The sequence below is a fragment of the Protopterus annectens genome, chromosome 12.part0, assembly GCF_019279795.1.
Source record: "Protopterus annectens isolate FY-2018-M chromosome 12.part0, PAN1.0, whole genome shotgun sequence".
In the NCBI taxonomy this organism is placed as follows: domain Eukaryota; kingdom Metazoa; phylum Chordata; order Ceratodontiformes; family Protopteridae; genus Protopterus; species Protopterus annectens.
In genome coordinates, this window is record NC_056746.1 from 483,784,269 (window position 1) to 483,810,089 (window position 25,821).

The following is a 25,821-nucleotide window of genomic DNA, read 5'->3' on the forward strand; positions in this document are numbered from 1 at the left end:
ACTGTCCGTGGTCTTTGTCGGTAAGTACTTAAAAACCCTATCCTGTGAAGAAAATACCAGAAGTAAGGCTTTAATGTTAGCCGCTTTGACTTTGTCGCCTTTAAGTCTGTCCAGCCTTGGGAGAGAGAAATTATTACAAAGAACCTTTTTTCTGTTACTGTAAGGGAATCCACTCTGTGGCACCAGACTGAAGGAAGTGTGCTAAGGCTTGCTGTTTAGAGGAAAAAAGGCACTCCAACATAGCAAGGGAAGGCTTTCAGTTCTATTTTTCAGATACAGAGGATGCCATATGCCACTGAAGTGTAAAGTATTTCACCAAGGATGTGAGAAGGGAGGGGTAATGAGGGGGAGTTTTCAGGAAGCAGTGCGTACTGTCAGAATGTCCTGATTGAGGACTTTTCTCCCCTGCCTGTACCCTACTACTTGCATTCATCTGTGCCATCCCCCAGCCAGCCTGCCTATTTTTGAAAGCCTTCGTTTGAACTGGATTGCTTTGGCATACTTTCTGTAGAATGGCCCCTGTTTAGTACCATATTTTCTCCCTCATATTCTTCTCTGTAGAAACAACTGTGTAGTGTTAATTTTTTTTTGGTCTTTTTCTTCACATTTTTTTAAGACCATCCCTTGAGGAAAAGGGTGTCCAACAGTAACATCTTGACAGTACATAATAAGGCTTACATTCTCAGCCAGGCATGTACCTTTTTATTATTGGCATGGGCGTCGCCTGCATTACATCAGCATTTTATGGCATGCTGTCCCCTGTTAAAAATCTGTTTAGGTTAGCCTACTAATCTTACCCTGTACGGTTACAGCTGGTACTTTAGATGCTATATTCTCTTTGCTCAAGATCATCCCTCATTTCTGAATGTCTTTATTTTATAGGCCGCAAAAGGCCAATGCTTTAGAATCGCAACCTTTCCAAAGATTTACTAGCACCCTGCTCTCTTGCTATTATTGGGGAGGATATAGTCTTTTTTATTTAACTTTTAAACTCCTGGCAAAATCCATTGAGACCACTGGGAGGTACCCAAAAGGATCCTTGTCAAGATTCCTGAACCTTGCAGATGATTATCAGTGTAGTATCGGATGACTGGATGTAAGGAACCGGTTCTAGAACATGTTCAAATCCCTGGCTGGCAAGAGGCACTGCTGGGGGTCTTGGCTCATCAGTGTCCCAATGTCTTAGGAGACGGACACCTTCTCGGAGCTGCACTTGAAATGTTCCCTCATCAGGTTATCTCTCTCCAAATAAGACGTTCTTCAGTGTGGCTTCTGGCAAGATAGTCTCCTCATTAGAATCACTGCTGCGGAAGAGTTGGTCTATATACAGTAGGTGAATGCTTCCTTTTCAAACTCAGAATCTGTGGAGTTGGGATGGCAGAGTGATCTAAGGTGCCCAACTCCAGGATTAATCTCCTTCCATGGCTAATTTTCTGGGGTGAGAGGTTGACATAATGGTTAAGGTGTTTACCTTTCAGACACAAGGTGCAGGGTTTGGCTCTCACATGGGATAACTGGTTAGGCTTAAAATGGCTCGCAAGAGCAGTTAGCCTAGTACTCCTTTATGAATCTATAAACTGTCTGCAAGAGAAGCTGTCCTGAGTATTGAAGACGGAGTCACTTGACAGAATATTTGCCAAGTATTTAATATAGATCCATCCACATTCATGACTTGCATCAGAGTCCTAGAGGGACACCTTGAACAGTTGCTGCCATCCATTGAGTTTACTAGACGAGTAGAAGTAGCAATGCACTTCTAAGCAAATTTGTGATGACCAAAGGTGACAGGAGAGGAGTATCCAGCCCTACAGTATTGCTGTTTAAATAGTAAAAAGTAGCTTTTCCTGTCTGTGAGGAGTAGGCCAGAAGTCCTGTTAGTGGTTTGGTCCTCAAGCAGTCTACACAAGGATAGTGAGCATATTTTGGGAGAGAACTTATCCCATATTGGTGGGGGAGTTCTAATGTCAGGCATACACCTCAAGTGCCTGAAACCAGCATTTTCACAAGAAAAACCCCGACTGTGTCCAAATGAATTATGGTAGTCTGGAACCCAGTTGCTGCAAGAGAGGACAAATAACAGTGCCTCTCTGGATGCAGTGCCTTCAGATCTCAAGTGGGATTGGAAAGTGTTTGTAGCCTCTTGTTTTCTCCCCACAGGTTCTTTTAATTATTAAATTGCTGAGTATTTCTGATTATTTTGTGGGAATACATGAAGAGGGTTTGCACTCCCTTGCTAATGCCTGCTAACTGTAACCCTGCTGCTAACCTTAACCTTGCACTTTAACTTTGGAAAAACCCTTTCCATGACACTGCCACTGCATGAAGACAGTTTGGGTACACACAGATCACAGTAAATCTGTACCATTGACTGTTACTGTATCACTAAACTCCCTACTTTCTTGCAAACACTCCCACCCCCTTAAAGACTGAATGGTTGGAATACTTGAATTTGTTTCCCAAACCCTCATTTCATGGTCATTCAATCCTTGGAGAAGTTGATTTCCCAGAGGGAATGACACTTACATATGTGTGTATGTATGCATAAAATGTGTGTTTAAACAAAGATGTATATATTGTGTGTCTGTGTCTGTGTGTGCGTGTATGTGTATATATATTTATTTATGTTTTTATTTTTAATAGGTAAATCCAAAGACTGGTTATATTGACTATGATCGACTTGAAGAAAATGCCCGGCTTTTCCATCCCAAACTCATTATTGCAGGTAAGACACAGTAGTCGGCAGCATTGTTTTGTTAGACTTTTACATTAGTTTACTACCCAGTGTGTAGTAAATTGACTACCCAGTGTGTAGTAAATTGGCCTGTGACAGGTATCCTTTTTTTCTTGCTGCTTTTTCCTTGTGTTGATTTTTAAGTGGTGGTGTTCTTCCCCTAATGTGCTACTTTGCCTCTGTTGTTGTGGTTGATATCCATAAGTGAGCAACCCCTGGCTTAGATAAGGTGGTTTTTGGTTATTACACCATTACTTTGCTTAACGGTATTAAAAAAGACATTATCTAGTCCATTGTCATTTAAGGCCCGCACAGAGTAGTGTTTAACAGAATGCCTCTATTAGCACCTCGCCTTACAAATATGACCTTTTTAGTTAGTCATGTAAATGCATTAATTTTTATACCTTGCTGCTACCTTTTTAGTGTGGTGCTCAATTAAATTGGGTGAAGCACCAATCGTGTATATCAAACATTCTGAACCCCAAAATTATTTTGAGCCAAACTTCTGTAACATTATATATAATATATATATATATATATATATATATATATATATATATATATATATATATATATATATATATTATAGTGTGTGTACATATATGTAACATTTTGTGTGTGGTGTGTGTATGTATGTATATATAATATTGTGTGTACATATATGTAACATTTTGTGTGTATGTATATATGTGTGTGTGTGTGTGTGTGTGTGTGTGTGTGTGTGTGTGTGTTTGTAACCTTATATATATGTGTGTGCATATATATTTTTTTTCCTGAAAGTTCAAAATACTGAAAACACAGGATACCAACACTCACTATATTCCAGCACAAGTACATACAGAAACGTATTGCCCTTCAACTATATGCAGGGAGACAAGCCCCCTGCACCCTCCCATGTGGGGGGCTGTGCCCCCCAACACCCCCTGCTACTTAAATACATCAACTCCGAGATTGCACTTCACTACACTAAGTGCAATCTTGGACTTGATATATTTAAGTAGCAGGGGGTGTGGAGGGTGCAGCCCCCCACATGGGTGATGCAGGGGGGGCTTTCCCCCCTGCTTATACTTGGGGAACAGTAATATAGTTTGTGTACTTGTGCTGGAATATAGTGAGTGTTGGTATCCTGTGTTTTTTCAGGATTTTGGGTTTTCACGATTTTTAACTTTCAGGATTCTGTAGCACTCCGTTTGCAACTGTCCAGCACATTTGAAATTTTGTGCCTCCTGCCAGTTAGTGAAGATAAGATAGTGAAAAGAACTGGCCAGAAAAAGGTCAGCCCAACTCTTCACAGAGTCAGTAGCCACACTTGAAACAGCTCTTGGTTTTGTTATTCAGGTTAGGCAGATCTCTGTGTGCGATGACTGAAACTGTAGCTAGATGTTGCTTAACCAGAGATGACATGCACTTATTTTAACTGCTCAATGACATTGGAAGTGCCACTGTGGAGGCAGTGAGTGGAGAGACTATAGACTCAGAGGCTGTATTAATGAAATATTTTATATACAAGTTAATTTGTTCAAGTGATTTAAAGAAGCTTTGTCCGATCTTTAAAGTACATTTTCATGAATCTTGATGGAGCTGCTTGCTGTAGTATTTAAAGTTTTGACCCTCCTCAGCTTTGCTCATCGTACCCCATTTCCCAAACTCTTCTCTCCTTTCATCATCCCTGTACTTTTTTAGAACCCAACTTTATCCAGAGTGTGTGGGTGTATAGTGTCAGCCTCCTTAAGTTTGCATTTTAAGATCTCTACTTTTTAGACAGCACTGAGGGGTAGGAGGAATTGGAGCACTAAGAAAATCCCCGCTGCTGCTTTGGCATTTGTTTTACTGTCTTAATACCTGACCCTCTTGGCTGGCAGCAGCTGGTGCAGTCTTACTGTTATATATGACGAAGAGTGCTGCAGTCTGCCCTTTTTCTCCAGCCATGGTATGTGGCCCCTCCCCCTTTGTACATTGTGTATCCCTTGTTATGTTTAGAGCTCTCATACCTGACCATTTCTTAGGTGGAACTGTAGTAGCAGTACTTGGTCCAGTCCCTTCTCTAAGGATGTACTACTTAGAATTAATTGCCTGCTCCTTCTGGATGACTTCTGCAGTTTCCATATCTGATTTCCAAGCTCAGCTAAGGTGCAGGCAGACTGCCTGCTTTATTTTTGATGTATATCTCAGCAGAGGTAAGACTCTACTGATCAACATTTGTCAATACAAGACTGGCAATGTGTGAAACTGGGGTAAATGCAGGCTCTTGTTTGTACACTACCTTAGTCGTCCCTGTTGTAAGCCTCCATCTTTGTTTTTATAGCATTTTCTAACAGTAGTTTGGAGATTAACACTGTGCTGAGTCATTGTTAACCAATGACTCTCTACCCTGTTACCCAAACAGCAATTGTGAGGACCAGAAAAAGAATGGTACAATTTCTCCACTGGGGTCCTCCCCTCCCTAAGCACTTTGGGCTTCCTGCCGACTGTCTGGAGTCACTTTAAGGTCTGTGATTAATGCCTTGCTACTATTTTGTCTCCTCCCACTAGTTTTGTGCAGACTGATGTCCCATATCTGGTGGTTTCTGTGCTACTGCCACCAATTATCTTTTTTAGATTCACTGTAACTCTCTCCCATTCCTTGGTCACCTGCAGTAGAAATTGATCTCTCTCTATTTCAACTTTTTTTGCATGGGCAAGTTCTCTGTGTGCCTGTGTCTCTCTGTGGGAGACAGCACCCCCCACTAGATAAATTGGAACTCGAGAGAACACCACTTTTCTACTTAATTCATTGTCCCTGTTTTCAGACTCGAGTCTGACGTCTTTTAAAGGGTTATCTAAATGGATTAATTGCCTCTTCTTTTGTAGACCAGTTTTTTCATGTGTACAGAACACAGTCAGCCAGATCTTTTGCTTGATTATGTGCAGTAGTTTGTCTGTTTTTTCTGGCTAGACCGTTTTCCTTTAGCAAGGAATTCCTCTTTGGTGTACCTTTAGTTGGCTGAGAAGCTTGCAAAAATATCTGTATACTGGCCCCACTACCAGTGAGTGAGACTTTAGACTTGAATGCCAGTAACATCAGTTCTACAAACTGCTGCAGGTACTTGCAGGTTAGCCAGGAAGGGAGAGGCTGAATTTATAACTGCATGTCTCCTTTTCTGCAGTAATAATTGGATAAGTGCTTGTTTAGGCCAACTTCTGGCAAAATCTGGGAGTTGGTGCAGAGGTTGAAAGATCTAAGGTGCTAGCAAGCCCATTTCCACAGTGAAGGCTACAAGGTTTGACTTGTCCACCTCCACTTACCTGTTGTCTGACTGTGAGCAAATCACTTGACCAGACACTGTTCCTAGATCACTCCTGAAAAGGAACAGCTGTGTCCAATTGCTTTACCTGGTTTTGTTTAAAATGTAAATTTGGAAATAGAAAGCTTACATCCATTATTGGGATGAGATGCATCTGAATAGTGTGTGTGTGTTGTCTGCAGTTAACTAAAATAAAATATGCACCTTGTTTGGCTGATACTGTGGCTACTGTTTCTGCAGTACAGTCCTGAAAAAAATAGTTGTACAGTCATTTCAGATATTAAATATAGCTATTGACCTTGTTTTCCAGAAGAGGAATTAACTTTTGCATGGAAACCTGAGGTCAGCAGTCCGTTATCAGTTAGTAGGAAGGAGAATACAGGGATGTTGATCTGGATTAGAGCAGATTTGTGTTAGAGAAGACAGGACCTAAAAATAACTGACTTGTACTAAATGTTTTGAGAGTGCACTGAAGAATTTGGGTGGGGGTACTTTTCCTGTAGCCACTGATTTGCTTTTTGAGTAAATGTTGAAACATGTAAAATGTCTGTTTTCTAGGTGTCAGCTGCTATTCTCGAAATCTGGACTATGCCAGAATGAAGAAGATAGCAGATGAGAATGGGGTATGGCTGATGGCAGACATGGCCCACATCAGTGGACTGGTAGCGGCTGGTGCTGTACCCTCACCATTTGAACTCTGTGATATTGTTTCCACAACTACTCATAAAACTTTGCGAGGTTGCAGAGCTGGCATGATCTTCTACAGGAAAGGTAAGTGTGCAGTTTTACTATTCATACAAACTTTTTTTCAGATTGCTGCATTGAGTTACTGAATGTGTCAGTGACATAGTTGTGAGGACTTAGTTGACTTATTCCACCATTTTAGTGCAGGGTAGTAAATGGAAACAGTATTTCATGCTGTTTTGATTGAGCAGTTGTTTTCATTTTATAGCATATTTAATGGTATGGATGCATGCATGATCTAGGTTTGAAATTTGAAGAATTAGGGGTCTAGTGGAGTTGGATGCAGACTCAAGCCCCCATGTTAATACTGTGGAAGCAGAGTTTAATCAACTCCAGCTGAATTAGTTAAGGCTGAGCTCATCAAACCACTTTATTGAAATTCTGTTCAGTCGTACACTGCAGCTGTAGTCTGAGATGACAGAAATTTGAGGGAGAGTAATGAAGTCTTCTCATTGGATAAAAGGTTGAGTGATTTCTGAGTTGGTTTATACATTCATGAACTGTGCAGCCCCATGGGTTATATCTTGTGGACCCAGTGAATGCGGAGAGGGCTGGTAGCAGTTGTTAGTCAGCTGCAATGTGGAAAGTGCGAGCATTATTTCCCTTAAAACATTTCTTCTTTCTCCATTGCTGATATCCAAGGCCTCAAAATGTTTCCATTTGAGGCATGGGGATATGGGGCTTTTTTCCAACAGCATTATTATTTGCTTTTTCGCAGATTGTTATTAGGCATTTTGCATTGTTACTTGAACTGCTGATGTTTGTATGCTCTTTGCAGACCAGCAGCCCTCCCTGGAGAGCTTTGTTCAGCAAACCTCTTTATTAAGAAAAGAACTGTGCAAGAAGCCCTTATATTTGTAAAATTACTTGGATTCTGCTGCTTGTTGTGTGTGGCATGTGCACCAGTTTCTTTGCCATTTTGTTGTCAAGTTCACTTGTCAGGTGCATGCCTTTAAAGGCAGTCCTCATCCACCTCCTACCATATCTCTCTTAAAAGACCAGTTGATCTGAAGTCATGTACCTTCCCGGTGGTTTCTTGTTTGGACATTTTTTTTCTTCGGTCAGAATTTGGTACTATTTTCTGACATTTCAGATTTCAGAATATCTTCGCCCATATTGATTAGCTTGAGTTACTGATATTACTATGTTAGAGAAGTTTGCAGAATCTTAAAGCCAAGCATTTTTTTTTTTCTTTCTGCTGTTACAGTTCATATCTATTACTGCTGCTATTGTTAATGTCTTGTATTTAAATAGTAAACACCATAACAAGTGTCCATTAGCTGTTACATTACTTGCCAAGGCTTGAACTGGCATTGTCTGTGCCGTCTACAACCATTTTTGGAAGGTCATTCTTGTGTATTCGGTATCAAAGGAGGGAAGCGTCATTGAGTCACTTCTTGAAGATAATCTTCCTCAAGAGCTTTTCATTTGGAGGCAGGCAGGTTGATCCTGCGCAAAGTTCTAGGCATGAGTCGAAGATTTAACAGCCTGACAAATGCATGGATGGAAGGTCCCTGGCTGAACCTGTTTTGAGATTTCTGGTGTTCATCTGGTCCCTGACCATAAGCACCGTCGTGACTCAATTGTAGGATGCCTGACTTTTCAGCTCCAAGGTCTGGAGAAAGTTCAGGAGTAAGTCCTGATATCTGTTAATTTAGCTTTCTGAAGGTTGCTTGATATTCGTGTTTCACTGTTGCAGTCATTACATTTGGGTAATCTGCTGGCAGGTTGCCCTCCATCGGCCTGAATATCCTAGTCTTAGGTCCTGCGTCTGTTGCGGTCTCCTCCATGTCGTCAGGAGTATAAAACATGCAGCCGATGCCATTTTCTTTAGTCTTTCTTGCCGTGCGGTGTCCGAAGCAGAAGCCGTTCGCAAGTGATGGTCGGCAGACTCCTGAAATTTTCACATTCGAGTTTCAGACCCAAGTCTTCAATTAAAGTTAAGTACCCCGTTGGGGAAACTTTTTCTTGCTCCTTACCGATGTCAGTAAAAGTTAATAATTGCATTACTTGTGGGAGGCAAATACCCCATAAGGATTTCCATTTGTATTGTATTCCTTGCCTAGGCCCAGATCATAACGTGCCCTTGCTGTCTGTTTTGTGCTAGATTTAACCAACGCACTATTAAGTATCTGTATATCTTTGCGCCAAAATATTTTGGAAACAGATTTAACTACCCCGAAATGTCTGATAGTAATCAGACTACCGGAGTTCACAAAAAACGCAAAGAAATGGACAGACTGTCTAGGTCCAAAACCGACAAAGCTTCTCCTAAGCCGTTCGCCGGTACTCGGTGAGGAGCTTTCGCAGCCCCTGATACCCGCTACTTTTGAGTCGCAGGCCTCTACCGAGACCCATGTGGAGTCTGGCATGCCACAAGATTCTCAGAGTATTGTACCCGCAGATGTCTCTCCCTCTGATGGGTCGGGAGCCGCTGAGCAGGCACCAGCTTCTGAGGGTGTTTTCAGGCATCAGCATTTCTATATAAAACCAATGCCAGCTTCAAAAACAAAGACAAAAGCCATCTTCTAAGGCTACAAAATGATGCATGCGCCACGTGCTCAGGCCTCTGGCCTCTATGCCCAAAAAAAAAAACAGATTATCAAGATGGCTGAAGACTTTATTACCTTGATCAGGGGTTCCAAACACCCCCCCCCCCCTGCTAAGAGGCCTAGGCAAGACACTGATTATGAATCTTCAGATCAGGTTTCTATTTCTTCTGATCAGGAATTTTCTATGCCACCCTATGAGGATTCAGATGCAGTGGAAATCCATTCCTTCTGCATCTCCTCCTGAGGATTATTTCTTTGGAGAAACCTTGCATACTTTGAGGGAAAATTTTTATTGGGAGTGTCAAGATTTCTCAGAATCAAAAAAGAGGCTTAGGGATTTCCTTCTTTCTCAGCATAGTTCTTTGGCCGTACCTCCTGTATTAGACATTGTTGATGTGTTTTTGGAATCAAGCATGACTCAAGACCCCCTACATCCGGCTCCTAGCAAGCCAGACAGATATTACAGGGTTTCCGACTCCCACAAATTTTTATTTAAAAATCCTGCTGCTGACCCTGAAACTGTCTCACAGGGTCCCAAAGGTGTAAAGGCCTCAACTAAGAATCCTACTCCCTCTGATAGAGATTCCAGGGATCTGGATAGATGGGAAAAGAAGGTTTATACATCTGCAACCTTGGCAATTAGGGCCTTAAACTGCCATTTTCATATGCTTAAATATCAACAGCATGTTATGGGATTATATGATTTCTGAATGTGTGAAAAATAAAGAATTACAGGAATCATTGCATGCAGTAGAACCGGTTGGAAAGCATACTTTGCAATGTGGTTTTGATTCCTTGACGGCCTCCTGCAAGGCCGCAGTTACTGAATCTGTGATTAGAAGGCATGCCTGGCTCAAGGAGCAAAATCTGCCTGATCATGTTAAAGCTAAATTGTTGGATGCACCTTTACAGCATGATGCTCTGTTTTGTAATTAGGCAGAAGAGGTTTTAAAGAAAATGGAAGCCAAAGCTAAGTCTATGCAAACTGTAAAAGACTTCTTACAAGTGCAGCCACCAAGATTCAATAGACGCTGGCCTACAAAAAATTGGTCCTTTCCTGTGTCAGAGCCTCACGGAGCAAATCCAGGTGCTCAAAAAGCTCTCAATACTTATCACAGGGTTTTTACAGGTCAAAGCAATGGGGTGCCTCTACCTCCAAATCTGGAGGAAACAAAACACAACCCTACAGTAAACAGTCTCAATGACTTCCCTCTGCCATCACCAAGCACTTACCTTTTGGCAGCCCCCTTAGGGGGAAAACTAGCACTTCAGGCTCAAAATTGGCAGTTAATAACCCAGGACAAGTGGGTATTAAACATAGTATCCCAGGGATACAGATTTCATTTCCATACCTTGCGAATTCCAAACGGTTGGCCAGATCTGCCACAAAATCAATGGGCAGAGGCACAGGAACAAGTTGTGTCCCTCATGGATATGGGGGCTATTCAGTCAGTACCAGAACAGGAAAAAGACTGTTCTTGGTACCCAGAAAAGACCATGCCTGGCGCCCAATACTGGATTTATTGATTTACAACACATTCTTGGACATACCAAAATTCAAAATGCTAACTTTGCAGCAGCTTCTGCCCATGCTGGGCAAGAATGCTTGGCTAGTGACTCTAGACTTGAGGCATACCTGCATATCCCAACAAGGTAATCGTGCAGAAGATACCTCTGCTTCAAGGCTGGTTTTATGCATTGCCAATTCTCTGCACTGCCCTTTGGCTTATCTACTGCACCCAGGGTCTTTACAAAGTGCCTGGCACCAGTAATTGCATTTTGCAGACAAAGAAGCATACAAATCTATCTCTACTTGGATGACTGTCTCATTCAAGTAGAAAACAATGACATTCTTCAACATCTGATGTTTGCAAAAAATGCTTTTAACATGCCTAGGGTACACAGTAAACAAAAAGAAATCACAACTGGTACCCTCTCAAAAGATTACATTCCTGGGTGCAAGCTTGAATACAATTGCCCAGATGGCTTACCTTACGCCAGATAAACTAAGGCAACTAACTGTTTACTTCAAACAGATGGCAACAAAACCCAGTTATCTGCAAGACAAATTCTGCAGGCTTTGGGGTTCATGGTATCCTGCATTCTACTAATTCCATATGCAAGACTTCATATGAGGAAATTACAGTGGTATCTAAAAAGTTTATGGAGTCAACATTGTCGCAGTCTGGAAACCACGATTCCCCTCATTCCCTCCCTACAACAGGAGTTTCTTTGGTGGGCAGAGACATGTCACCAGAACATGGGACAGTCTTTCACTCTACCCCCTGCCAACCAAACCCTAACTACAGACACATCAGACTATGCATGGGGGGCCCACCTGGCAGGGAGATGCATTCAGGGCATATGGAGCCCAAACTAAATGCATCTGCATATCGCCCAGAAAGAGATGTTAGCTGTTCAGAATGCCCTGATAGCCTTCAAGGACTTACTTCATCCAGGAAAATTACTGATAAAGACTGACAACACCACGGTTATGTGGTATATAAACAAGCAGGGGGGTACACATTCCTTCCCCCTTTGCAGACTAGGCATGACATTGTGGGACACAGCCTTGACATACCAAATACATCTTCAAGCTCACTTCCTGCCAGGAAAACAAAACACTCTGGCAGACGACCTAAGCAGAAATCTTATGGACCCTCACGAGTGGAAACTGGATCCACAAATCTTCAGCATAACAGAGAAATGGGAGAGTCCGGGCATAGATCTATTTGCATCTCCCCAGAATTATCAACTGGACGAATTCTGCACAAGGACTTATCAGTCTACGCCTTTCCCCCTCTGCCCCTTCTTCCCAAGGTCTTACTAAAGGTCAGACAGGAAAAAACAAAAATTATCCTAATTGCCCCGGACTGATCTCGCCAGCACTGGTACCCAATTCTAAGGAATATGTCTCAACTCCCTCCTTGGTACTTGCCTCAAACACCTCATCGGTCTCAGCAGAACAATCAAATTCTTCACAATCAGCTCCAAACTCTGAACCTGGCAGCATGGCTGATCATGTAATTGTTCAAACACCTATCAGTAAATTTGTGATGGATGTCATTTTGGAAGCCAGAAGGCCTAGTACTAGAAAATGTTATACTGATAAATGGAAGAGATTCTGTGCTTGGAACCAAGCACAAGGGACTGACGCAGCAAAGCCAAATATTCCTCAGATTTTACAATACTTGACTGAGATGCTTGACTAGGGCCTATCTTTTTCATCTATAAAAATCCATGCCTCTGCCATCTCTGCTCCTTACAACACAGAGCCTCCCATCTTTTCTCATCCTCTGCTAAAACAGTATCTTGGAGGGGCCCTAAATTTAAGGCCTCCTAGATAATCACCAACTCCTGCATGGGACCTCAATTTTGTCTTGGAAAAGCTCACCGTGCCTCCATTTGAACCAGCAGCTACAGCGGATATAAAGTTTTTATCTTGGAAAACAGCTTTCCTTCTGGCAATCACTTCAAGAAGGGTTTCAAAACTACATGCCCTCATGGCTGTGAAGCCTTTTATTACATTTTACCTTCCTTTATGCCTAAGGTGGTATCCAGTGTGGCTCTTAACCAAACCTGCCAACTTTTTGCCAACTTTTTACCCAAATCCACAGAACAAGGGGGAGCAGATTCTGCATTCCTTGGACATGCACAGACTACCAAGATTCTACTTGAACAGGACAAAATCTCAAAGTCTGAGTAGCTACTGATGGCATTCGCTGCAGGATCAGCAGGAAAGGCTATTTCAAAGCAGACTATTTCAAAGTGGATAAGCCACTGCATTTGTTTCTGCCATTTGCATCATGGTAAACCGGTGCCCAAGGGAATCTGGTCACATTCCACCAGGGCTGCATCTACCTCAGCAGCTTTTCTCAGAGGGGTTCCAACCAAAGACATTCTAGAAGCTGCTACTTGGAGCTCTGTTCATACTTTTACAAAGCATGATCACTTGCCTCTCTTCTCTAAGTCTAGGGCAGGCTTTGCCACTGCAGTTCTGCAGGGCCTTATAGCCGCTCCTAATGCTATTTAGTTCCAGCCTCCCATCCATAACTTTGGGATTCTACCCAAATGTAATGACTGCAACAGTGAAACACGAAGAACATAGTACAGTTGTGTACACTTACCATAAATGTAGATGTTAGAGTGTATTCACTGTTGCAGTCCGTGTTACCCACCCACCCCATTTAGGGGGCACCTGACATCTGTAGCAAGTAAAACTAAAGAAACTGGCGTCTGCTGCATGTTTTATACCCCTAACTACCTGACATCATGGAAGAAAGAGCAACCGACGCAGGACCCAAGACTCTGATATTCAGGCCAACAGAGGGCAACCAGCCAGCAGATTACCCAAATGTAATGACTGCAACAGTGAATACACTCTAACATCTACATTTATGGTAAGTGTACACAACTGTACTTTCTTCCCATGTCTTCATGGTCTTTCTCAGAGTTCTTTAGTTTTCTTCTAGTGCTTACTGTTTGATTAGTTGCACTAATTTGCAAATATATAGTACGTTTTCACTTGCTATGACTCTGGTCATGGCTGAAAAGTTTCATGGACCAACCCATCTATCTGGTTAGTACATGAAAAGAACAAAATGATCCTACACTGCTAAAGATTCATGCCTTAGTATTCCATCTACCAAAACATGAAGCAGGAAAGGCATATACCCTCTGCTGTCCCTTTGGGGGGATTGCATTTTGAAGTTCTTGCACAGCTGTATTTCCAGATGACCAGAGAGCCTGTGGTGACCATGCTGATGCCAAAGATTACTTTGTGCATTCATCCTGTCACAGATTGTGAGTACTTGTCACTGGAAATTCTGTTCCTGGGGCCAGCAGATAGTTCATGGAGGGTCCATGTGTCTTTCCAAGCCAAGGATTTTTTTTCTTGTGGGGGGTTCAGAATTAGTATATTTACATGATAGGAGCTTGTCATAGTTGTGGGCACTTGCCATTATAGAGTTTGTTTTGAAACAATTGCCTGCACAGCCCTTGCCAAGCATAATAGAACACCATTTCCCCATCTTGGTGACAGTCGATCAATTACTTAGACGTCAAACTCGTGCTCATTGTACTTGTCTTCTGGTTCTAAAGAATCAAGAGGATCAAAAAGCTACTGTTCTGGAGACTGATAAGGGTACAAGTCCACCCCCTCAACCTGAAAATACACACCATCCTGTGGATAATCTCTACTTTGGGCAATGCTCTCAAACTGAAAAGGAACAGCTTGAGCCCTTGTACTCTTCATACCAGAAGCACCTAGTGGAATTTCTGGGGAGGAAGCATGTAGGGCAGGGGGCTGTCCCACCCTTGGATCCAGCAGTTTGAGATGCCATCAAGGCAGTCTAGAGTCATGCAGGCTGTCCCCCTTCAGCCCCTGAAAAAAAAAAAAAAATGTTCTTTACAAGATGCTACTTTGTTTTATTTGACAGAGTATCTTAGTAAAGATTCCATTGTAGATTTTATAGTTCACTGGCACCTATGCAGGAATGAGTAATCACAACATTTTGCCATCTTCCCGCTGAACAAGAAGTTAGAGTTCTGGATAGGTGTGGAAAGAGTGTACTGTCTGAGCCTTACTGAGCTAAGGGTTTTCAGCTGTTCATATCTTTCCAGTTTCAGGTCTGTCTGATTGGGAAGGTGCTAGGAAAGCTTTGTCCCTCAACCCCATCTCAGGAAAGAGCTGTGTAACTTTAAAGGTTTCCATAATGAGATACCATGTATCGCAGTGCGATTTCCACTGTACTGATGCTTTCGAGAGGGACACTGGTTTAGGTGTTTGCCTGTTTATGATGGCTCTGCCGAGGTAGTCTTCCTGAAAGATCAACTCCACAGCAAGGTCCTTCTAGGATGGGTCTGATCAGTATCTCGTGACAAGGAAGGCCTACTCTGTGTGGAGGTCCCTTGTGATCCCTTTCCTGTGATATCTGCCCTTGTTCTTCTAGGCATGGATAGCACTAAGAGAAAAATATATATTTTTGCTCCCAGTAGAAGAACCCTGAAGTGTCAATCTTGTCATCTTGTACCAACAAAGTCATCCAAGTAGATGACTTTCCCAGTTGCCAGGTTATTCCTGACTCTGATCAGAGGCTGTCTGGCAGAGGGCTTCAGTACATTTGCCTCCAAATGGAAAATGTGCACAAGGAAACATTGTATTCTAGATGTGACCACCTCTGCTCACAACCTGGCATGTAATTTTCTCCAGAAAAAGATTATCAGGTGGATCAGTCTGTTTCAGTGGAACTCTTCAGGCAGGCATAAATTGTAAAACAAAGCCTGTTTCAGTGTCAAAGGAGGGGTGAGTTTTACTGTGTTTTCCTGTTCCCAAAAGAGATTGATGAACGAATGTCTTGTACTTCCGCTTCAACCAGCCACATCCGTCCACTTTGTGTTTGTTCACTTTGCAAGAGGATCCTGCTTTTATTTGAGGTCTCCTGGATGATGACTGTTGCCTTTTTGGCACATCAGCCTTTGGGGTCCACAAGGAAACTCCTTGGTAGGCCTCATTTCCAGTGCAGTGTTGCTTTATGGGCTTTCTTCTACACCCAGTGTCTTCTTCAAGGGGTTGCCATAGTTGATGAATCTTTGCAAAAGGAGGGTCCCCTGGTGTTCTATTATCTGGAAGACTGGCTTCTTTTAAACCTTTCCAGATGCACTGTGGAGATGGCCCTCCTTTTTCCTTTAGATGGCATTCACTAGGCAGGGCTAAAATTTATAAGGAATTATCTATGTTCCCTTCTCTCAAAAGGTCTTTTATTCCTGCTGTTGAGGGCCAATGACCTCGTGGTCCTGGTATATTTGAGTTTGGTACAATGTAGAGTCCCATCCTGGATTATCTGTACTTGCTGGACTTAATATTAGGTGTAGTCTTCATAGTGCAACTTGTACATGGGAAGACATGCATGTTGCAGTTTGACTGTAAGGTGTCAGTGGCTTCAGAAGCACTTCACACTGTTGGCTTTACTGTGGTGGTTGCTTTTCACCATATCCTGGTGTTGAGGATAATCCCTACCAGTTTTCTGATGAGTTTGCCTTTTTTGAAGTAGAACCAGTTGGAGTATGCTTTAAATGCAGATTGAGGAGACCACTATGGCTCCCCCAAAGAAGGAAATTCCACATCAGCATTTTGAGCTCAGATCTCTGAAGGTCATGCGTCTCCTCCTCTGGTCAGACAAGCAGTCAGTTGTGTGAAAACCTAATGAGCAAGGGAGCACAAACTCGTATCTGTTGTACAAGTAAGTAATTCCCATCTGGATTTGGAGAGGTCATCACACACTAGTTTACATCCCAGGGGAAGTTAATAAACTTGTGAACTGACGGATGTTGGCCTTAAAATCTGAGACTGTGCTTAGTCAAAACATTTCAGAAATAGTGATCTGTTGATATTTTTACCACTTTGAAGATTGCAGTGCTCCCGTTCTGCTGCACTCTGTAGGGAAAGGGGAAGGTAGCCCTGAAAGTATTCTGTGTGCCATGACACAGAAGGTCCATGAACTTGGTTCTGCCATTCCCACTGATTCTGTATCTCATTATAAAGTTGAATGAAGAAGGAGCAAAGCTCACTTCTGTTACCCTAAAGTTCCCTACTGTATAAGAAACTTTTTCTACCTCAGGGCTTTTCTTCCTCTTCTTGTATATCCTTGACCCTGTTGGAGTTGCTTTCTGGAGTCCGAAATGAGTGATATTACTAAGAAGATTCTACTGTGCAGGCTTAAGCCTCCAAGTGGAGATGGGTCTTAGTTTTTGTGGATCCATGACACCCCAATCAGTTTGCATATAGATGAAATTGATATATTTGAAGCATCTGTTTGATTTAGGCAGTTATTTCATGGAACAAATGTGTCTTGTGACTTCTGGAGGGCAAAATTGTGGGCCATTTCCAGCTAATCAAACAGTTTGAGTGCTAACCTCTGGGATCTTTTGAATCTATCCCCCAAAGTACAATTTAAATTTCAAGGTTGATATGTTTGTCAGGCTGCCTTTTTGGAATTGCTAGTTTGGTGGTATTGGTCTTGAGTTCAAAAAACTATTTCTGGTTGCCATCCTGTCATGCCACCAGATTTTTTCCCTTGCAGCTGATCATCAACTGCTGACTAGAGCCTCCCTTCTTTAGTGAGTCTACCCACCTATTTTTTCAGACCTATTCAAGACCTGTTCATAGGGCAGGATCATAAGAGTTGCACGGCAACTGAGCTGCAAGACCATTTTTGCTTTGCCTGTTATTTCAAGGAGGGCCAGGCCAGAAATACCACAGTTGAATTTGTAAGTAACTATCCAGTTGTCTAGCTCTTTATTTAAAGGTAGACAGTGTCACACTGCTTGATTTGGAAAGGGACTTTGTTCCAGAGAAGGTGTAGGTGCTGCTTCATCTCACTCTTCCAGTTCTTATTTGTTTGGAGTAGATTTATGTTTCTGGTTCTAGTGTTAGCTGGACTATTGATTTATTTTATTTTTTATTTAAACATCTTTTTTTAAATTGTATCTTTTGTAGGCGCACATACCTTAATGGAAAACAAACCATATTAACATTTTTTCATTTGCATACATTATACAAGCACTTATGCTTTTTTTATAACAGCTGTAATTTAGGCCAGTCCAATATTACTTAAATTGCTAAATTCCTGCCTTCCCTTAAACTTCACTATTCATAAACGTTCTGAGTGTATTGTTTCCACATATTCCATGTATTTCTGTGCTTTTTTTCTCATTCCCTTTTCTAAAGGGCCTACTTCCAGTTTTTCTATTGCTTTTACAATACTGAGTACTTCTAATATAGTTGGTTTAGATTTTGATTTCCATTTTCTAGTAATTACTTTTTTTGGCAGCCAGTACAAATAGCTTAACGAGGCCTGCCTTGTCTCTATGCAGTTCATCTCATGTGTCCCGGCTCAAAAGATTGATATCCTTAGTTAAACGGTCATTTGCTGTCCCAATATTTCTGACTGTACTCTGTAAGGAATTTTTAAAATCTGCCAAGTCATTGCACTCCCAAAAAGCTTGTTCCCGATTTATCTCTGTCTTCTGTCATATCTCCATAATTTTCTGTCTACTTGAAAAAAATCTTTGAACCCTGCTTGGAGTATAAAAATACCTATATAAACAAATATAAAGCAACTAGAGGAAAGAGGACTCCCCTGCCTGGTTCCTGTGTTCAAACACAGCTCATCAGAGAGGAGGCCTCCCACTTCCTAATTAACTACATCTCATTCTGTTATTTCTACCCTTTTTTTAAACTTTGGGCAGGATTCACGATGGCTTGCATGGAGTCTGAGTAGTGTAAGACTCCATGCAGCCACCGCTATCCAGGAACAGCCTGTATGTGCATGTAAGAGGGCACCTAAAACTGCTCTTACACGGACAGGGCGTGGATATGCTAATTACCTCACTTGCAGCCGAAAGGCATGCAAATGAGGTAATTTCCTGATTCAGGAAGCAGAAACCTGCCCGTGTAAGAGCAGTGTTATCTGCAGAAATGTACTCTGTTGATAACTACCGTTTTGCAAATAACACAATGAAGCCTTGCCAGCTCCAAATAAAGGTTGCAAATGTCCCAGGCAGCATGCCAATGGCCAAATATGTGGCCACTGGCAACGTACCCCAATGCAAAAATAAAATAAAAATGTTTGGTTTTTTTTTTTTGGCTATGTTTAAATGTAGCGCCGCGCAAACAGAAATATAAAAATTGTAAACCCACAGCTACCATGATTCCCATATCTGGCATTTGACGCAGCTGTACCAGACATTTGCCAATGGGGACATCCCACATGGTCACTTGGTGGGGGATGCTGGCTACGCACTGGAGCCGTGGCTGATGACACCCATCAGAAATGCACACACACCTGAACAAGAACGCCATAATGGGGCACACGCACAAACACGAAATGTAATCGAGCGTGTGTTTGGGCTGCTCAAGTCACGGTTCTGGTGCCTGGACACATCTGGTGGAGCCTTGCAGTACTCACCAACTACATGTACCCAAATTGTCATGGTATGTGCTATGCTACATAATATGATTCTGTGAAAACAGCTGCAGCAGGACCAGCATAGGGCTGGGCCAAACAGCCCCCCACCATTGCCAAGCCAATCACAGGCAGTGTGTGACTGAGGAGGAACAACCTGAGCCTGCCCCAGTAGGCAGAAGGAGGGCGTGCCCAGTATGCCTTGGCCTAGACAGAGGCAATGCATAGCACATACACTGGCTCAGTAGGAACCCTGGAAATGATACCTCTCTCTGACTCACACATATAGTGAAAGGGGTGCCTAAGTTGACACAACCTGCTTTCAAACATGTACAGGGAGTGTAGTATGTGCATCCAACATAGACAGCCCTGCAGCACCACCTGAGGCATGATTGCCATGTGTTAAGCAATGTAACACCATGTAGTATATGCAAACTTGATGACCCTGACTAACATCCTACCCTCACAAAGCATGATGCCACAATATGAAGACAAGATGATCAATTACAATAATTGGCTTAAGTATTGCTGTTAGTCAAAGTGGATCCAATGCGTGTCATCCTGGGATGACATACTGAGCAAGACACTATGCTCCACCTGCTAGGGATGGCGTGCACCTATCACTCCTGGCCTTTTGGATACTGGCAAAGGCTGTTGTCACCCCCACAGTGCCTTGAATAGGTAAGGCTCAAAACACAAACCCACCTCCATAGGTATCACAAGGGATAAGAACCTAGACGTAATGCTTCCCAATGCCAGAAGTCTAAACTGCAAGATGCATGCAGTCCAAACTCTCCTTAGCATGGAGAATGTTGATATCTGTTGTTATCTGTTCTGTAACAAACCTGGGTCAAGGCTCACAAGAGCACCCTAACACTACCAGGTTACACCTCATACCATGCTTTACAGCCCCAAAACATGGAACAAACTACAAAAGGAGGGTGACTATCAATAATTGTCAAGGATAACCACACCCCCAGGTTGGTACCACAACAAGAAGCAGCATGGACTATCCACGGGCAAGTAACAGCGGCTAAAACTGCCTCCCAGTTTGTAGCCTGCTACAGACCACCCTCCTAACTCCAGGAACTGCACTTGGCCTACTTCGGAACACATGAAAATATTAAGTTCTCTCCAAACAACATTATATTGGGCGACTGAAAATACTCAAAAATAGACTGGGAGCATTATTCTAGCTGCAACACCCTAGGCCAAAGGTTCCTAGAATTAATAAACCGAAATGCTCAGGAACAACTTACCACTCCCACAAGAGGGGTAAGCATACTGGATGTGATAATAGGCAACATGGGTACTCTATGCCCAGATGAGAAGTGTATCCCTCGCTGGTAAGATCAGACCATAGAGTAATCACACTGGATATTCACATCCTGACCCCAGTCCCTGGGCAGAAAACCACAGTGAAAAACATGTGTAAAGCAAATGTTGCACTCCTCCAAACTGATGTGGAATCCATTAAAGGCCTTGTGCCTGTGGTAAATATGGGCCACACCTCAGAACCCTTTAAATGCATTCTATGAACACTTTCAGGAATGCATGGATTATGCAATCCCAAATAAAACCAAGACCCAATTCCATACACGCAGGCATCTGGCCTGGTGGACCCCAGCCATTGCCAAACCATGCAAGAGAAGGAGGAAGCTACTACATGACAGAGCAAAACCCAAAAAGGGAAGCAATCTCTGATCAGTATTATGGCAAAAAACTATGGCCACACAAAATCCACTAAGGCCAGCTACAACATGTTGAATATGGGAATCCTGCCCCATGTACACGGACAACCCCCCCCCCCCCAAGAAATACAAATATATGTGAGAGATGCAACTATTTATCCAAACTGGAGGCCGAGCTCTCTCAACTCAGTACTGGCAAAACCAGTCAGGAGGAGAAGGTAACCACACACACACACCACAAACCCAGTCTCACATAGACCTATCACAACTGCAAACCAAAGACAAACACACAAAAACATTCCCAGAGGCTCTAATTAAAAACCCAACAAATCAACAGAGGCCTCCAAAGCAGACACCCAAGCAACCACTACCTCAAAACATAGCACATGCAACACAGTTCACAAAGTGGGAGGGTGGCCTAATGGTTAAGGTGTTTGCCTTGCAAACATAAGGTGCAGGGTTTGAGTCTCACAAGGAACAATTGGCTAGGCTTAAAATGGCTTGCAAGGGCAGTTAGCTTAGTACGAACCTATGAACTGGAATTATTTTGGGCTTTCCCATATGGTCTAGCAGTTAGGATTCCTTGCATTTCACCCAGACATCCTGGGTTTGACTCCTGGTATGGCAATGGGTTGCATTTTAAGGGAGGTTGGCCTAATGGTTAAGGTGTTTGCCTTACAAACACAAGGTGCAGGGTTTGAGTCTCACAAGGGATGATTGGATAGGCTTAATATGGCTCGCAAGAGCAGTTAGCTTAGTTCTAATCTAATCTAAAAAGTCAGTGTGCCAAACAGTCACAGCCCTTAAGGACAAACAACATGCCTGATACACTTGTAATAGGTGACTCCATAGTCAGACACACTGATGTCCTGCTCACCAGACTGAACAAGGAAAAGGTTACAGTAAGCTGCCTGTTGGCCGCTACAATCCGCCACATAACACAAGCACGCAGGTCACTCCAAAGCAAGTACAAATATGACTCTGTCATTGTCCATGCTGGTGTAAATGACCTGAGACGTACCTCCCTGGACTACATGAAAAGAGACCTAGAGGAGCTCTCTGATTATGTAGCCGAGGCCGGTATGACCCTGACCCTGAGCAGCATCTTACCCTCACCAAGAATGATGCCACAGTACAAACACAGAATGATCAGCTTTAACAATTGGCTCAATTACTGGTGTCATTCCAGGGGGATCCAATGTCTGTCTGCTTGGGATGACATGCTTGACGAGCCACGCTGCTTTGCCAGGGATGGCTTGCACCTGTCACCCCTGGGCTTCTGGATATTGGCTAAGGCTCTTGCCACCTCCGTAGTGCCTTTTTTAGGCAAGGCTCAAAAGACCAAACCATCTCCCTAGAAAACATAAGTGGAACAAAAATAAGGGTAATGCTGCTCAACGCCAGAAGTCTAAACCTCAGTATGCACACTCTCGAGGCCCTCCTCAGTATGGAGAACATCGATGTCTGTGCAGTGACGGAAACCTGTTTCAAGGCTCCTGAGAGCACCCCAGCACTACCAGGTTATACCTAATATCATGCTTTTCGGTCCCAAAACCTGGACCAAATCACAAAAGTAGGGGGAGTATCCATATTCAAAGATATCCACACCTCCAGGTTACTTGCTGACAACGCATGAAGCATCGGAGACCATCCATGTGCAACTAACCGTAGGCCAAACTGCTGTACAGTTTGTAGCATGCTACAGACCACCCTCTCAAACCCAGGAACCCCACTCAGCCTTCCTGAAGACACTGGAGAGTATGAATGCCTCTCCAAATACCAAACAAGGTACTCACAAATGACCACATAGGTGGTAATCCATTACGTACGGAAGAAGTAATTAGGGACCTAGGGATACAAGTGGACAGTAACCTCTCGTGACACTCACATTGCCAAGGTGGCTAGGAAGACCACCTATATTGGCCACCTTATGAAAGGATTCACATCTACATCAAGAGAGGTCATTGTGCCCCTATACTCTTCTCTTGTCAGGCCCATAATTGAGTACAATGCCCCATTTGGGATGTACCTTACCCGACACCTGCAGCAGTTAGAAAGACCCCAAAAGTACCTCACCAAGAGGATAAAGTGTCTCAAATTTGTCATATGCTGCCCGGCTGAAGAAACCCCAGCTGTAGTCAGTCACATACTGCCTACTCGGAGGCGATGTATGCCCGATGTACAAGGCCATGTCCAATCCAGAATTAGTGGACATGCTCCACCTCAGAAAATCCAAATCCATCAGAGCCGTGAGAGATTTCAACCTCAACACATAAATAAATAGGATGTGCTGGAGGGACAGATTCATAACCCAGAGGCTCCCTACACTCTGGAACAGAATCCCAGTCCATGTTAGGCAGAGCCTCTCACTGACTCTCTTCAAGAGGAATCTTGACAAGTGGATGGGAAATCGTAGATTTACACTGGGGGGTCATCACTGTGTCATGTCTACACAGAGGCACAGTAAAGTAAACTGGGGGGTCATCACTGTGTCATGTCTACACAGAGGCACAGTAAAGTAAACTCTAAATGGGCATAATATTCACAATGCAAGGGGTGGCGAAAGCCACACACACTCTGGCTAGGCTTATAAATGCCCTAGGGCAGATAGCCTGGTATGAACCTATGAAGATACAAATTGTACAGGACACTAAGGATAATCACAAGGCTTTCTTAACTGATGGTAGGAACCTTGGTGGGAATTCACAGATATGCTCTGAATTACTCAAATATTGCAAACAATACACCAAACCCACACACACTGCCAACATCCAACCTGACAGGTTCAGTGCAAACTCCCCCCACCAAAATGCCAAATATCTTTCCCAGCAGAGTGCTGGCCCCCTGACATTGCAGATGCTGAGGTAACAGCCAGCATCTTCAAAGCAAAACACACAGCATCAATGGTACGAGATGGTGTCTTGGGCTGCGTCCAACATGAACTCCAAGAAGAATGGAACACCAAATAACACTACTGCTCAATCTCAGCCTTACCACAGGATATGTACCCAAAGAGCAGTGTACAGCAACAGTGGTCCCTCTCCACAAAGGTGGTGCCTGAATGGATACTGCAAACTATCACCCCAGAATCCTGACCAGCTTGGTCTGCAAAGCTATGGAAATGATCATCATGGACCTTAGAAATAAAGATATTGGGGACCTACAAACACTGGACCCTACCCAGTGTGGCTTTAAGGGCAGATCCTGCCCCTTAAACATGTTTGACTCATTTGAAACCATCACCGAGGCCATTGATGAGGGGAATGTGGATTCATCTGGACTTTGCAAAAGCCTTCCATACAATACCCCACGTGTTCATTATAGATAAGCTCACCAGCTTAAATATAAACCCCTATGTCAGTAGATGGGTTGCAAACCAGTTCCAGGACAGAACTGACATGGTCAGATATGCTGCAGCCATGTCGGACTACAAACCAGCTACAACTGGCATCCCACAAGGCTCGGTCCTGGGACCTCCCTTGTTTGGTATATATTTCCCATAGGTACAGGCCAACATGGAAGGACTGTGTCTGAACAAGTTTGCAGATGACTACAAAATGGGCACCATATCTGACCCTCCAGCTGACACAAGCATCCTACAAAAGGGCCACATAGAAACAGACAACTGGTACCAGAGCCATGTCATCAAGCTAAATGCAGAAAGGTGTATAGCCATCCCCTGTGGAAAAATAAGTGCCTACCAATTACCACATAGGTGTTAACCCATTAAGTACTTTAGAAGTAATAAGAGACCTGGGGACACAAGTTGATAGATATCTTGCTTTTGACAACCATGTGGCTGTAGTGGTTACAGAAACATACCATATACCCATCTAATCATGAAGGTATTCACATCTAGATAAGGGGAGGTCATCGTGCCTCTTCAGTCATCCTTCATCAGCCTCACAATTGAGTACAATGGCCCCTGTGGGATGTACCTCAGCAGACACCTTCAGCAACTGGAAAAACCCAAAAGTACCTCACCAGGAGGATCAATGAGCTCTAACAGATGCCATGTGTTTCCTGATTAAACAAACTGCAGCTCCACACAGTGCCATACTGCCTGCCCAGAGGCAATCTGTGCCTGATGTATAAAGCCATGTCCAAGCTGGAATCAATGAACATATGCTGCACCTTGTAAAATCTGAATGCCAGTGAGCTATGCACATGAGACCTGAACCCCAGCACTGACATAAATAGGACATGCTGTAGTGATTGATCCATAACCCAGAAGCTCCCTCCACTCTTGAGTAAACTCCCAGTACAGGTTAGCCAGAGTGTCCCTCATTGACGCTCTCCTCAAGAGGAATCTTGAGTGTATGGGAGATGGTAGGTTTACCCTGGGTATCACTGTTATGTCATGGGTAGACAGAAGCACAGTATACTAATCTTGAAATATGTCATGGCAAACTCCAGTTACAATGTATGTTAAAGGACAAACACACTCTGACTAGCATTAGAAATGGCCTAGGGCACATAGCTAGTGTTTGTCAATGTCCACCCAAGTTGTGGAATACACTACCAATGTTGGACAAGCCTGGTTTAAGTAGTCCATATCTGAACAAAATGCAACATGGTCATATTTGCACAACTGGCCCTTAACCAGTCTGGTGTGCTCACTATGAATATTTAAAGCAGTGATAGGTGTGTGCAATTCTGTGTGTAAGAAATTTCCCTTTTGGCAACTAGAAGAACACACTATATGATGTACATTCCTCTTTCTAAGCACTGATTATGTCAGCACCCTATAAGTATAGCAGGAGAAGGGAAACCTCCCAGTAATGCTAATAGCACGCTCTGCTAATGCGTCTCTCAAGTGTCATAACATAGGTAGGGGTTTGAATCCTACAAATG

The 25,821-nt window shown here is 43.1% G+C and overlaps 1 protein-coding gene across 2 annotated transcripts in view; it reads left to right on the top strand.

The window, feature by feature from the left end:
* SHMT1 (serine hydroxymethyltransferase 1) overlaps nt 1–25,821 on the top strand; it is a 437,170-nt gene that overhangs the window by 142,420 nt on the left and 268,929 nt on the right. For both annotated transcript variants that reach the window (XM_044089588.1, XM_044089587.1), the window contains exons 6-7: nt 2,641–2,722; nt 6,574–6,786. In XM_044089588.1, coding sequence (XP_043945523.1) covers nt 2,641–2,722; nt 6,574–6,786 — 295 coding nt within the window. The remainder of the gene's footprint in view (nt 1–2,640; nt 2,723–6,573; nt 6,787–25,821) is intronic.